At 37.0% G+C, this 12,581-nt stretch overlaps 1 protein-coding gene across 2 annotated transcripts in view; it reads left to right on the forward strand.

Moving 5' to 3' along the window:
- Nucleotides 1-1,379: 1,379 nt before the first annotated feature.
- LOC120070969 (putative inactive ATP-dependent zinc metalloprotease FTSHI 5, chloroplastic) overlaps nt 1,380-12,581 on the forward strand; it is a 30,132-nt gene continuing 18,930 nt past the window's right edge. The window contains exons 1-7 of one of the 2 annotated variants that reach the window (XM_039022939.2): nt 1,380-2,609; nt 6,133-6,604; nt 6,796-6,996; nt 7,069-7,362; nt 7,459-7,728; nt 8,713-8,802; nt 8,885-9,016. In XM_039022939.2, coding sequence (XP_038878867.2) covers nt 1,621-2,609; nt 6,133-6,604; nt 6,796-6,996; nt 7,069-7,362; nt 7,459-7,728; nt 8,713-8,802; nt 8,885-9,016 — 2,448 coding nt within the window. In that variant the 5' untranslated portion in view covers nt 1,380-1,620. Of the gene's footprint in view, nt 2,610-6,112; nt 6,605-6,795; nt 6,997-7,068; nt 7,363-7,458; nt 7,729-8,712; nt 8,803-8,884; nt 9,017-12,581 lie in introns of both variants that reach the window. The other variant, XM_090310870.1, reaches the window with a different exon arrangement.

The following is a 12,581-nucleotide window of genomic DNA, read 5'->3' on the forward strand; positions in this document are numbered from 1 at the left end:
AGCAAACTAATGAAGGAGACCGCAACGTGTGTGACACATGTCCCTCTCTCACTTACTATAAACACTTTCTCCATTCACCTTGGTATTGACCTATACAAATACCTTTCGAAGGGGGACACAAGCGGTGTCACGAGGCTGAGCATAGATTGCACGATATGAACTTTTAGGGAGAATGTAAAAAGAAATTGACATATCATATAAATCATTTTCCTCCCACTAAGTGCTTTAAACCTAGGGTTCTTTACTTAGGTAAATTCGGCCAATAATTTATCTAAGTCCATTGTTAAATTGGTCCAATATAGCTCTTATATTGGATAGTTTAACAATATATTATTATAGTTCATTAAACACTTTAATAAACTAAATCATGTATTGCATGCTTATAAAATATTTGTCTAATTCACCTTCCAGCTCAATTTTTAGGTACGGGTGTTCCGTTTCCGTCAGCTTAAATACCCCAACCTTAGATAGAATCTTGCTTAGACAAAGGTCCCTTACAGACAATTATTTTATAAATTTAATATTTTATTTTTTTAATCTATGCTATTAAAAAGAAAAAAAAGATTAACTTATTTCTAATCATATTAGAAATACTTTAATATGAGTTTAGGTGAATTTAGCCCTATGGGCCAAAGCATGTATTTAGCATGTCCTGTTCATCACATTTAGAGGCTCGACCTCAACTTCATCCTTGACTGAGGAGGTTGGTTTGGGGTTTTGATCCAAACTATCTTATTCTTAAGGCCCAATAGGTCGTACCAGGCTCTATTCACCAGCCAGAGAGTGTCGTATTTAGCCTCGTCCTTGGCCGAGGGCAAAGGCGAAGAGGTTGATTTGGGATTTTAACCCAAACTATCTTCTTCTCAAGGCCCAAATATGTTGTAGTATGCTCCATTTATCAAATGGATATGGTCGACCTCGACCTTATCCTCTGCCGAGGCCATGGTCGATTGGACTACTTTGGCTCAAAGTCAAACTAGCCCTTTTCGTTTAGCCCATCCCATCATTTTGGTCATGTTGTTGGTATGTTTACTATCATTTTCTTGGTCCGATAACTTCCTCTTCTTCGTTATATTGCTTTTATCATTTAGCCCAAAAATCACCCATAAAATAACAAAAATAATATTTGTTAGTATAAATGGTGTTCTATAAGCTTAATTTTAAAGAACTAAAATAAAAATCAAATGATTACTAGATGAAGTTTAAATTAGCCCTAATGGTTGATTTGGATTGATGTATCCCATTGGTTAATCTTTATAATTAATAAAAGAATTAAATTAGCAATGAACTCAAAAGTTTAAGTTGATGGATTAATTCACTCCTTTTGATTTATCACAAACATTAAAATCCATAAATAAAGATATGAAATAATTTTTGCTGATTTGAAATCCTAAAATTTTAAATAATTATAGAGAAACACATAGGGAAGACCGGAAAACCATAAACCCAAAAACCCCTTTAACCTCCCTCCTTCATCCATTTCCCCATTCTCATTCATTAGCTAATCCCTGCACTCATTTTCCTTTCTCACTCATCATCTACCTTCCCAAATGCTAACCTTCTTCATTTCTTCCGCACCAATCTCCTTTTTCTGCTCCTAATTTCCTCAACACCGTCCTTATGGACGTCATTTTTGCTTCTCTCCCATTACCCAACAAATCCCACTCTCAACACTCTACTCTTTTCAGAACCAGCTGCCCAACCCGCACTCGCCGATGCAACTTCATATTCACCAGAAAATGCGTCAATTCTGTCTCAAATGGCAACCGGCTACAATTACTTGGCTTTCCAACACTTCCCAGAAGCTTGAAGGCTTTACAAGAACATGGAGAAGCTGACGAACCCATTTCGGAGGACTTTAGTCCCTCAAATTTGGTTAGTTTGTCTGTACATGATAACAAGAATGATGGGACTATGCTCAATTGTATTGCCAAACCAATTGCGTATACATTGTTTTGTATCGTTGTTGGATTTGTTCCTTTTAGGACGGTTAAAGCTCCTGCAATTGCAGCTCCGGTTGTTGGGGAGAGGGTTTTGGATAAAAGAACCAATGGGGAGGCGGTTGAATCGAACATGAGGGGTCATGAGTACTCAGACCGCACGAGACAGTTGCTCGAGGCGGTGTCAGGTGTATCGAGGAGTATAGAAGAGGCTAGAAAGGGTAATTGTAGTGTAGAAGAGGTGGAGACGGCATTGAAGGCTGTGAAGTTGAAAAAAGAGGAACTGCAAGGAGGGATTTTGAATGAGCTTTATATACAACTGAGGGAACTGAAGAGGGAGAAGGCGGGTTTAGAAAAGAGATTGAAGGAGATTGTTGATGAGGTGCTGAAAGCTAAGGGGGAGTATGAGAGGTTGGTGGAGGAGGGGGTTAGTGTTGGGGAGGAAGGGAGGGCGAGGATGGGAAGGTTGGAGCAGATATTGAGAAGGTTGGAGGTGGAGTATAATGAGAGATGGGAGAGAGTAGGGGAGATCGGGGACAATATTTTGAGGAGAGAGACTGTAGCACTGAGTTTTGGGGTGAGGGAGCTATGCTTCATTGAGCGGGAATGCGACCAACTAGTGAAGAGGTTTACCCGGGAAATGAGAGCCAGAGGGAAGGATACTAACAGGTACAAGCACAAACTTAACTTTATGTGATGTTTGTCCCTCTAATACTTTCAAAGAACTCATATGTTGGAAGCGTGTTGTAACTTTTAATGGTTTACTTCCATACACAGATCTCTTAAACAAAACCATGTCATGGAGCAAATCTCTCCAGATCTTTAGCCTAATTACTAGATGTTCTACCTTAATTTCTTATTAAGTTTTTTTATTCCTCATCAGGATGTCAGCCTTCTGTAGCCTTGAAGGATGAGTTGACCATTAATTTTTTCTGTATATTTTCAGTTTTCTTATGAATTACAATACTGATAGTGAATGAATGTTTAAAATTGATTTTGAAAAAGCATAAACCATGTGAGTTGGGAGTTTTTGGATAAAGTTTACCGGAAGAATGGTTTTGGCTTCAAATACAGGATGTGGATGTGGGGCATTGTCTGATGTCTTTGAATCTTCCTATTTTGATTAATGGTGAATCTAGGGGCATGTAATCAGGCTAGAGATTCTTCTTCTTCATTTTTTCCAATGCTCGGTTTCTTACAGAAAAGAAAAAAAAGAAAAAAAGAAAAAAAGAAAAAAAGAAAAAAATGGTTAAAAGGACAAAAGGAAACGAATGTAAAAAAATTCTTCCTCATCGAAACTTCAAACTGCTTGACGCAGAATCAAACTTACGGATCAAGAGAAGTAGAGAAAGGAATTGACTTGTTCTGTGTCCGCAATGGAACAGTAACACCATTTTGATACAAATTCTATGCTCTCTTGATGGCAAAAGAAAAAAAAAAGAAAAAAGAAAAAATATATATTTTTTTGGTTCAAGATTCTCAATTTCACATTGTATTCATCATAATAGTTAGTGTCCCAAGTTGTTCACTTACGAAAGGGATGGAAAAGAAAGTTATTCAAGGTCTCGAGATAGGGGAGGGAAATGTTCATGTTTCTCATTCAATGTTTGTCGAAGACACCACTCTCTTTTGTTTAGAAAGAAAGGAGTTGTTTTGAAATATTTCTCTCACTATTTATGTATATATATATGTAGATATATGTGTATATATATATATAAGGACATGTATATATATGTGTGTGTGTGTGTATTTGGAGAAAAGCTTGCTTCACAGTGAGTGCTTACCTTAATTGAGTTGGGGTTGAAGATGAATAAATATAAGTGTTTAGTCCTAAAGTGGAAAGCTGGGTCTTCTTGGTGGGTTGTGAAATATGGTCTTTTCCTTGGCCATAACCCTAGATGTATTTCTTGTTTGGGATCTTGTGGTGGAAAAGGTTTAAAAATGTCTCTCCTCTTAATCCAGATTATCCTAAGCAGCATTCCAATTTATTTCCTTCCGTTGTGTAGGATCCATGTGAAGGTTACCAATTCCTTGGAGAGGCTTATGTGAAATTTCTTATGGGAAAGGGTGGAGGAAAGAGAGAGGCTATGTTTGGTGAATTGGGAGGTGGTGGTGGAGTGTAGGGGGCCAGGGATAGGGAACTTAAAGGCACTTAATGAGCTTATTGGTAGTGGCATTTCCCTTGTTAGTCTGATACTTTGTGGCATGTGTTTTTTATGAGTAAACTCAGGCCCCATCCCTTTGAGGTGGCTTTTGAAGAGGGTTTGGAGAGGTACTTCCAAAATTTCGTGGAAAGCTGTTGCTAAAGGGTTCCCTTTTTTCTCTGAGTGTGTTCATTTTTCTGTGAGCGATGGGCTGAACACTTATTTCTAGGAAAATAAATGGTGGGTAGATAGACCCCTATGTTATTTGTTTCCTTGCCTGTACCATATTTCTACACTATTTTGGAAGTTCCCTTTCTAATAGAGAGTCGATTGATATTGTGGCCCATTTACCTCCATTGGAGGACTTTTCAATTTTTTTGAGGGAGAAGGGACATTCGTTTTTAGAATCCTAGTCCTTCTAAAGGCTTTTCTTGTAGCTTTTTCTTTCTATAACGGGTGAGCCCTTCCTCCTTGAGCCCCTAACTTCTCCTCGCTTTGGAAGATCAAAATTTCATAGAAGGCTAATCTTTTTATTTGACAGTTCCTCCATGGCAGTTGGTAGAGTTAATAACTTGGTCAACACTCAATAGTTCACTTAATTGTTCCGCTACTCTTCAACGTAAGCTTCAACAACACTACTTTTACATCTAAAAAAGGGCAATCGGTTGGGATTTTAATAACAACCAACCCGCATACAAGCCCACTTCAAGAACCATAACAACCAAGACTCGAGATAATATAAGAAGAGTCAAGATTAGCTAAAAATACACAAGAATGGCCAAGAACAAACAAGATTGGCCAAGAATAAGCAAGATTAGCCAAACAAGAATGGTTTATATTCCTACATCAGGTTGTAGCTTCAGAGTGTTGGGACTTCTTCCTCATTTCCCTTTCATGACAATGGCTCCTTTTTGTGGTTGACTAGCTTTTGTGCTATTTTATGGGGTCTTTGGAAAAGCAACAATAGAACTTTTAGAGGGCTTGGAGAGAGGTGTGGCCGTCGTCCTTGTAAGATTTCATACTTCTCTGTGGGCCTCCGCATGTAAAAGCTTTTTGTAATAACCTGTTAGGCCTCCGAGTGTAAAAGCTTCGAGTATTTTTTTAAATTAGAATGCTTTTATTTCTTTTCATAATATTTTTTGCAATATGTTGCTTACCTTTGGTATTTTGTATTAGTGCTTCTTACATAGGTTTCTTGAGCTTTGAGCATTAGTTTCTTTACATTGTTTCAATGAAGAGATTTGTTTCCTTTTCAAAACAAATTACACGTTAGGTCTTGTTATGCTTGATTGGAGTTTTCTTTTTTTTTTCTTTTTTTTTTTTTTGGTGGGGGGGGGGGGGGGGGGGTTCATTTGATCTCAATAAAAGTTGGGTTAATTATAAAAAAAATGTTAACACAGCTGGTTTTGAGTGGAATCCTGTCTCATTATCGTTTTCTGCTTAGGATTCTTGATTTGATTAAAGCTCAATTAGAAAAGAATCAAAAGATCATTAGAGGCCTTTTGTGAATGTTACCGTGTTGAAAGCTACAGAGAAGGGTGGTCTGGGATAGGAAAATTTGTTGGCAACTAGCCTTATTTTGCCAAGTTTGAAGTCTTTATTTTAGTTTCCTTTCATGTACTTTGAGCATTAGACTCATTTTTATTAATTCATTGAAAAGTCTGGTTTCTTTACAAAGAAAAAAAAAAAAAAAAGAAAAGAAAATAACCCTTTGCAACTGCAAAAATTCTAAGAAAAATTTGCACGCGAGGCAAAAATTTTAGGAAAAAATTGCATCGGGATTTTTACTTTTGAATTGACATTGCATTGTAAATGGTTTATATTTTAGCAATACGTTATTACATATATCACTAAACATTTTCCATGATTTTTAGCCATCTAACTTGCTATATTTGTAATGATAATATGTGCTTTTGTCTTCTTGATCCTTGTCACACGATTTTATTTTTTTTGAATTTGTGGTACTGGTGTTTCCCTTTAATGAAACTCTTTTGACATAAAAATAAAAGATTTAAATTTTATTACCAGTTTTTTCTTCTTTGTTGCAGAATGCCAAAACAACTTCTTACAAAGCTGTCTAAAGATTATATTAAAAAAGATTTGGAAAATACGCAAAGAAAAAAGTTGGAGCAAAGTATTCTTCCAACTGTGGTGGAAGGTGTTAGTCTTGGAAATTTTTTAGATCAAGAAGCAGTTGATTTTGCCCGACGTATAAGTGAAGGTCTTGAAGATTCTAGGAGGCTGCAGAAGAACATGGAGGCTCGTCTGAGAAAGAACATGAAAAGGTTTGGTGATGAAAAACGTTTTGTTGTTAACACCCCAGAGGATGAGGTGGTGAAGGGTTTTCCAGAAGTTGAGTTGAAGTGGATGTTTGGCCATAAGGAAGTTGTGGTTCCTAAAGCTATTAGTCTTCAGTTATTCCATGGCTGGAAGAAGTGGCGTGAAGAAGCTAAGGCAGATTTGAAAAAAAACCTACTAGAAAATGTGGAATTTCGTAAAAAATATGTGGCCCAGAGACAGGTATGGTTAAACCATGCACTTAATTGATATGTATGGGATCTTTGTATTTCATAATAGAGCTTTATATTGCCATTATTTTTCTGTAAAATATTTTATTCAAACTTAGCTACCCTTAACATTTATGGTAAACTTTTTTTTCTTGACAAAGATATCGTTACCCTTGCAAGTAAGCAGCTATATTCTAATTGCAGGAACGCATTCTTCTTGACCGAGATAGAACTGTAGCAAATACTTGGTACAATGAAGAAAAGAAACGATGGGAAATTGATCCAGTGGCTGTTCCCTATGCTGTGACAAAGAGGCTAGTAGATCGTGCCCGAATACGGCATGATTGGGCTGCCATGTATATTACACTAAAAGGGGATGACAAGGAATTTTTCTTGGACACTAAGGCAATCCACAGATACATTGTGCTCTTTAATTGTAACTTATTTTTATAATTCTAATCTTGCTATCTCATTCAGGAATTTGAAATGCTATTTGAAGATTTTGGAGGTTTTGATGGGCTATATATGAAAATGCTCGCCTGTGGTATACCAACTACTATTCACTTGATGTGGATCCCATTCTCGGAATTGGATATCTATCAACAGTTCAGCCTGAGCTTAAGGTTGTCTCAGAGTTGCTTGAATGCATTGTGGAAAACTAGAGTTGTTTCGTATGGGAGAAGTTGGGTGTTCGAGAAAATAAAAAATATAAATGACGACTTAATGACAATGATTGTATTTCCCACTGTGGAGTTTTTAGTCCCTTATCCGGTATTAGATCTTTCATTTAATTGTTTGAGACTATTTGTTATTCAAGATATTTGTTTTTGTTTTATGTTTCCAACTATTGTTATTATTCTATGACAGTTGAGACTCCGGTTAGGGATGGCATGGCCAGAGGAAATAGATCAGACCGTTGGTTCTACATGGTACTTGAAATGGCAATCTGAGGCAGAAATGAATTTTAAATCTAGAAAAACAGATGGTTTCCGGTGGTTTTTTTGGTTTATGATTAGAAGTGCTATATACGGATATATTTTGTTTCATATCTTCTCCTTTATGAAGAGAAAAGTGCCAAGGCTTCTTGGCTATGGACCAGTTCGTAGGAATCCAAATTTGCGGAAGTTGGGGAGAGTGGTAACTTACTACTTATTGATTGTTAGTTATAGATATGCTTATGATTTGGACATGGTGTTGGTTAAGGCAACATGGAGAACTTGGGTGTTTGGGTCCCAACTTCAAGTGGGTGGAGTGGACTATAGCCCACTCCACGTTTGGGGCTCCAATCATAATAGTTGGTGTTTCCAACTATTATAACCTACAAATGATTATAATATTACTATTTTAAATCTCTCTTTATTATAATGTTTGCCATATATTATGATGTTTATTTCCTACTCATCATCTCTTTCCCAATTTGTTACAATATTTACTATTTACTACCTAGACTACAACAGTCTGCACTCAAACATAGTCTATTATAACTTAGACTAAAATAGTCTATATCCTAAACACAAACTATTATAACTCATAGACTATAATAACCAACTCAACGCTTCAAACACTTTCTAAATTTTCTCTGTTGCCTTTTTCATCATAATGATGCATAGCATGGTGTCAAGATCTCATTGCCTCTATCATTTAATGCTTGTGTTCTGTGATGAGTATACTAATTGTTTTCACGACATTTTGTTTGAGAATACACTGGAGTCTTGGAATCATGCCATTACATCTTTTATGATAGGAATATCGATATCCTTTACATTAAGGACTTGGATATTTGGCTCATTATCTACTGTGTTGCAAGTACTATACTTTTTTGACCACTTGTCAAACATTTTCACTTTATAATTTTTGCTGGCTAATGATGACTGTTTTAACTTTAAATATTTGCTGGCTATTAACAAGTTCTCATTCATGGATTTTATTCGTGCCGTGTGTCTCTGTCCTGAACCACAACAAAATGTTGATGATAAATATTGTGTAATTAACCTTTTTAGTCGCAGTGTTGGTTGTACTGAATGACCTTTTCTAATATTTTCTTTAGAGTTGGACCAACAATAGTTTCTATTTGCAGTTGGACACTCAGTCGACAATTCTAATTTCATTGCTATTCTGCAGAAATCCTATCTTAATTATAGGAAGAGGAAAATCAAACATAAGAAGCGGGCTGGTGTTGACCCAATTACACGTGCATTTGATAGAATGAAGGTTAGAGCCAAATGCTAGAGTTCCTACTGTTTTTCTTCTGATAACTGCTTAAATATATTTATGATCGGCATGTGATTTGCAGAGGGTGAAAAATCCACCAATACCTTTGAAAGATTTTGCTAGTGTTGAGTCAATGAGAGAGGAGATTAATGAAGTCGTGGCATTTCTACAAAATCCTCGTGCTTTTCAAGAAATGGGTGCACGTGCCCCTCGGGTATGTTTAACTGATGGTAGATAGCTAGTTCCTCAAATTCCTCTCGGACATATTTTCCTTCTATATTTCTACCTCAACAGTTTTTTTCTTTTTCTTTTTCCTTCTTTTTTTGGGGTTGAATTTCAACAGAAAAATGTTTTGGTAGTTTACGTTACTGGGTGATAGTATTACTCACTTGATTAAAGTGCCATATGGTGCTGGTTTGTGGTGGCCATTAGGAAGGCCAAAACTGTCGAAATTGTAAAACTCTTAGGTTTGAGAAAGAATCAGAATACTTTAGTCATTCACCAAAGATATGAATATATATACAAGTGTACAAAGCATAGAAAAGGAAAATATCACAAAAGGAAAATATCACAAAATATTTACAAGAATGGAAAATCCTAATTATAGAATTATAACACTCCCCCTCAAGTTGGAGCATATATGTTAATCATGCCCAACTTGTTACATAGATAATCTATACGTCTTACTCCAATGCTTTCGTGAAGATATCTCCTAATTGTTCTCCAGTCTTCACATATCCTGTAGATACCAACCCTTGTTGAATTTTCTCACGTACAAAATGGCAATCAACTTCAATATGTTTAGTCCTTTCATGAAATACTGGATTAGACGCAATATGAAGTGCTGCTTGATTATCACACCACAACTTTGTCAGTGTGGTGATTTCAAATCCCAACTCAATAAGAAGTTCATATATCCAAATCTATTCACACACAGATTGTGCCATTGCTCTACATTCTGATTCTGCACTTGAACGTGACACCACATTTTACTTCTTACTCTTCCAAGAAATAAAATTACCACCAACAAAAACACAATACCCTGAGGTTGATCTTTTGTCTTCTTCAGTTCCTGCCCAATCAGCGTCTGAGAAACATTCAATTAATGTATGACTATAATCCTTATATAATAAACCACGTCTAGGAGTAGCCTTCAAATAACAAAGAATCTGTTCCAATGCAGCCCAATGATCAACTGTAGGGCATGACATGTACTGACTCACAATACTTACTGAATAGGCTATGTCGGGTCGAGTCATTGTAAGGTAATTAAGTTTTCCCACTAACCTCCTATATCTTTCAGGATCTTTTAGCAATTCTCCATCTTTTGTGAGCTGTAAGTTGGGCATCATTGGGGTACTACCTGGCTTAGCCCCTAGCTTTCCTGTTTCAGTCAACAAGTCAAGTACATATTTTCTCTGTGATAATAGAATTCCTTTCTTGCTTCTTATTACCTCAATTCCTAAGAAGTATTTCAACATGCCAAAATCTTTTGTATGGAATTGACTATGAAGAAAGTTCTTTAGAGACTGGATACCTGAAGCATCATTACCAGTAATCACAATATCATCCACATATACAACTAACAAGATGACACCACCCTCAGATCTCTTAAAAAAGACTGAATGATTTGACCTACTCTTCCGCATTCCAAAGCTTTCAATCACCTGACTAAATTTACCAAACCAAGCTCGTGGGCTCTGCTTTAATCCATACAAGGATTTATGAAGGTGACACACCGTTCCATTCTCCCCCTGAGCAACAAACCCTGGTAGTTGCTCCATATACACCTCTTCTTGAAGATCACCATGAAGAAATGCATTTTTAATATCAAGCTGATGTAAAGGCCAATGATTGATTGAAGCTAATGAAATAAACAATCTCACAGATGCCATTTTTGCTACAGGAGAAAAAGTATTAGCATAGTCAACGCCATAAGTTTGTGCGTAGCCTTTCGCTACGAAGCGCGCTTTTAACCAAGCAACAGAACCATCAGGATTGACTTTAACTACAAACACCCATTTGCAACCGATAGCCTTCTTTCTTGCAGGGAGAGAAACTAAATCCCAAGTACAATTATCATCTAAGGCAGTCATCTCCTCCACCATTGCGGCACACCAACCAGGATGAGACAAAGCCTCATGAATAGTTTTCGGGATGGATACAAACTCTAAGGATGCAATGAATGAACATGTGGAAGGTGACAAATGATTATATGAAACAAAAGAAGAAATAGGATGAGTACAAGTACGTTTACCTTTACGAAGAGCAATAGGAAGATCAACACCCGTTTCTGGATCCAATGACGAAGAAGACTCTGGTACAAGGCATGGAACTGGAGGAGGTTGTCATCGAGTATAGACCTTAACGATGGGAGGAAGAGATGAATCAGGAAGAGTAGAGATAGCCACAGGAAGAGATGAATCAGGAAGAGGATCGAAAAGAGAAATAACTGTGTAGACAAGGAAATCATCCTCTAATTCCTTATGCTCCCCCCGACTCTTATTCGAAGAGAAAGACGGTGATGAAAAAATGCGGTATGTTAAAAAAATGTGATATCAGGAGAGACTAAATATTTATTAAGACTAGGACAATAACACTGATACCCATTTTGGACACGAGAATAATCAAGGAAAATACATTTTAAGGACTTTGGATCTAGCTTGGTATGCTGAGGCCGAACATCCCGAACAAAGCAGGTACAACCAAATATTCTGGGATGAATGGGAAACAAATGTTGCTTGGGGCATAAAGTACGAAAAGGTATCTCACCCTTAAGAATGGAAGAGGGCATGCGATTTATTAAGAAACAAGCTGTGGAAACAGTATCAGCCCAAAAGGATTTTGGAACATGCATCTGAAACATCAAAGCTCTGGCTCTCTCAAGGAGATGACGATTCTTTCGTTCTGCAACCCCATTTTGAGATAGAGTATCAACATAAGAAGATTGATGAAGAATGCCATGGGCATCTAAATAAGACTTGAGTATATGAGAGAAATATTCCTTAGCATTATCACTCCGTAGGATTTAAGAATACCACTAAACTGTGTTTGAATTTCGGCATGGAAGTTACGAAAATGAGAAAGTAACTCAGAACGACTTTTCATTAAATATAGCCACGTAACACGAGAATAGTCATTGACAAATGTAACAAAATACCTAAACCCTCCTTTGGACTCAACAGGACAGGGACCCCAAACATCAGAATGGACTAATTCAAAAGGAGCACTAGCTCGTTTATTGACTCGAGGATACGAACTCAAACGATGAAATTTAGCAAATTGACATGACTCACAATCGAAAGAAGACAAATGTTGAAGTTGTGGACGAAGACTCTTCAACACAGAGATAGATGGATGACCCAAACGACAATGCTCTTCAAAGGGAGACGACACGCTAGAGCATGTGATGGCCGTAGGTGTCTGTGGTTCAAAGATGTAAAGACCTCCAACTTCCCGCCCTTTACCAATGGTCTGTTTCGTCGTAAGATCCTGAAATAAGCAATAACCAGGGAAAAAGGAGATGCAACAATGAAGATCACAAGTGAGTTTATTGACCGAAATCAAATTAAACGAGAAATTTGGTAAATTTAAAACTGATGACAAAGAAATTGATTCAGTGAGATGGACGGTTCCTGATCCTAAAACAGGAGTGGAGGTTCCATCAGCTATAGTGACATTAGGTGAAGAGGTAGATGTACAAAGGGTAGAGAATAAACTGGGGTTACCTGGCATATGGTTTATAGCGCCAGAGTCAATGACCCATTTTGACGTGGAGG

The sequence above is a fragment of the Benincasa hispida genome, chromosome 2 (assembly GCF_027475165.1).
Source record: "Benincasa hispida cultivar pf3 chromosome 2, pf3_genome.v1.1, whole genome shotgun sequence".
NCBI classification, from domain to species: domain Eukaryota; kingdom Viridiplantae; phylum Streptophyta; class Magnoliopsida; order Cucurbitales; family Cucurbitaceae; genus Benincasa; species Benincasa hispida.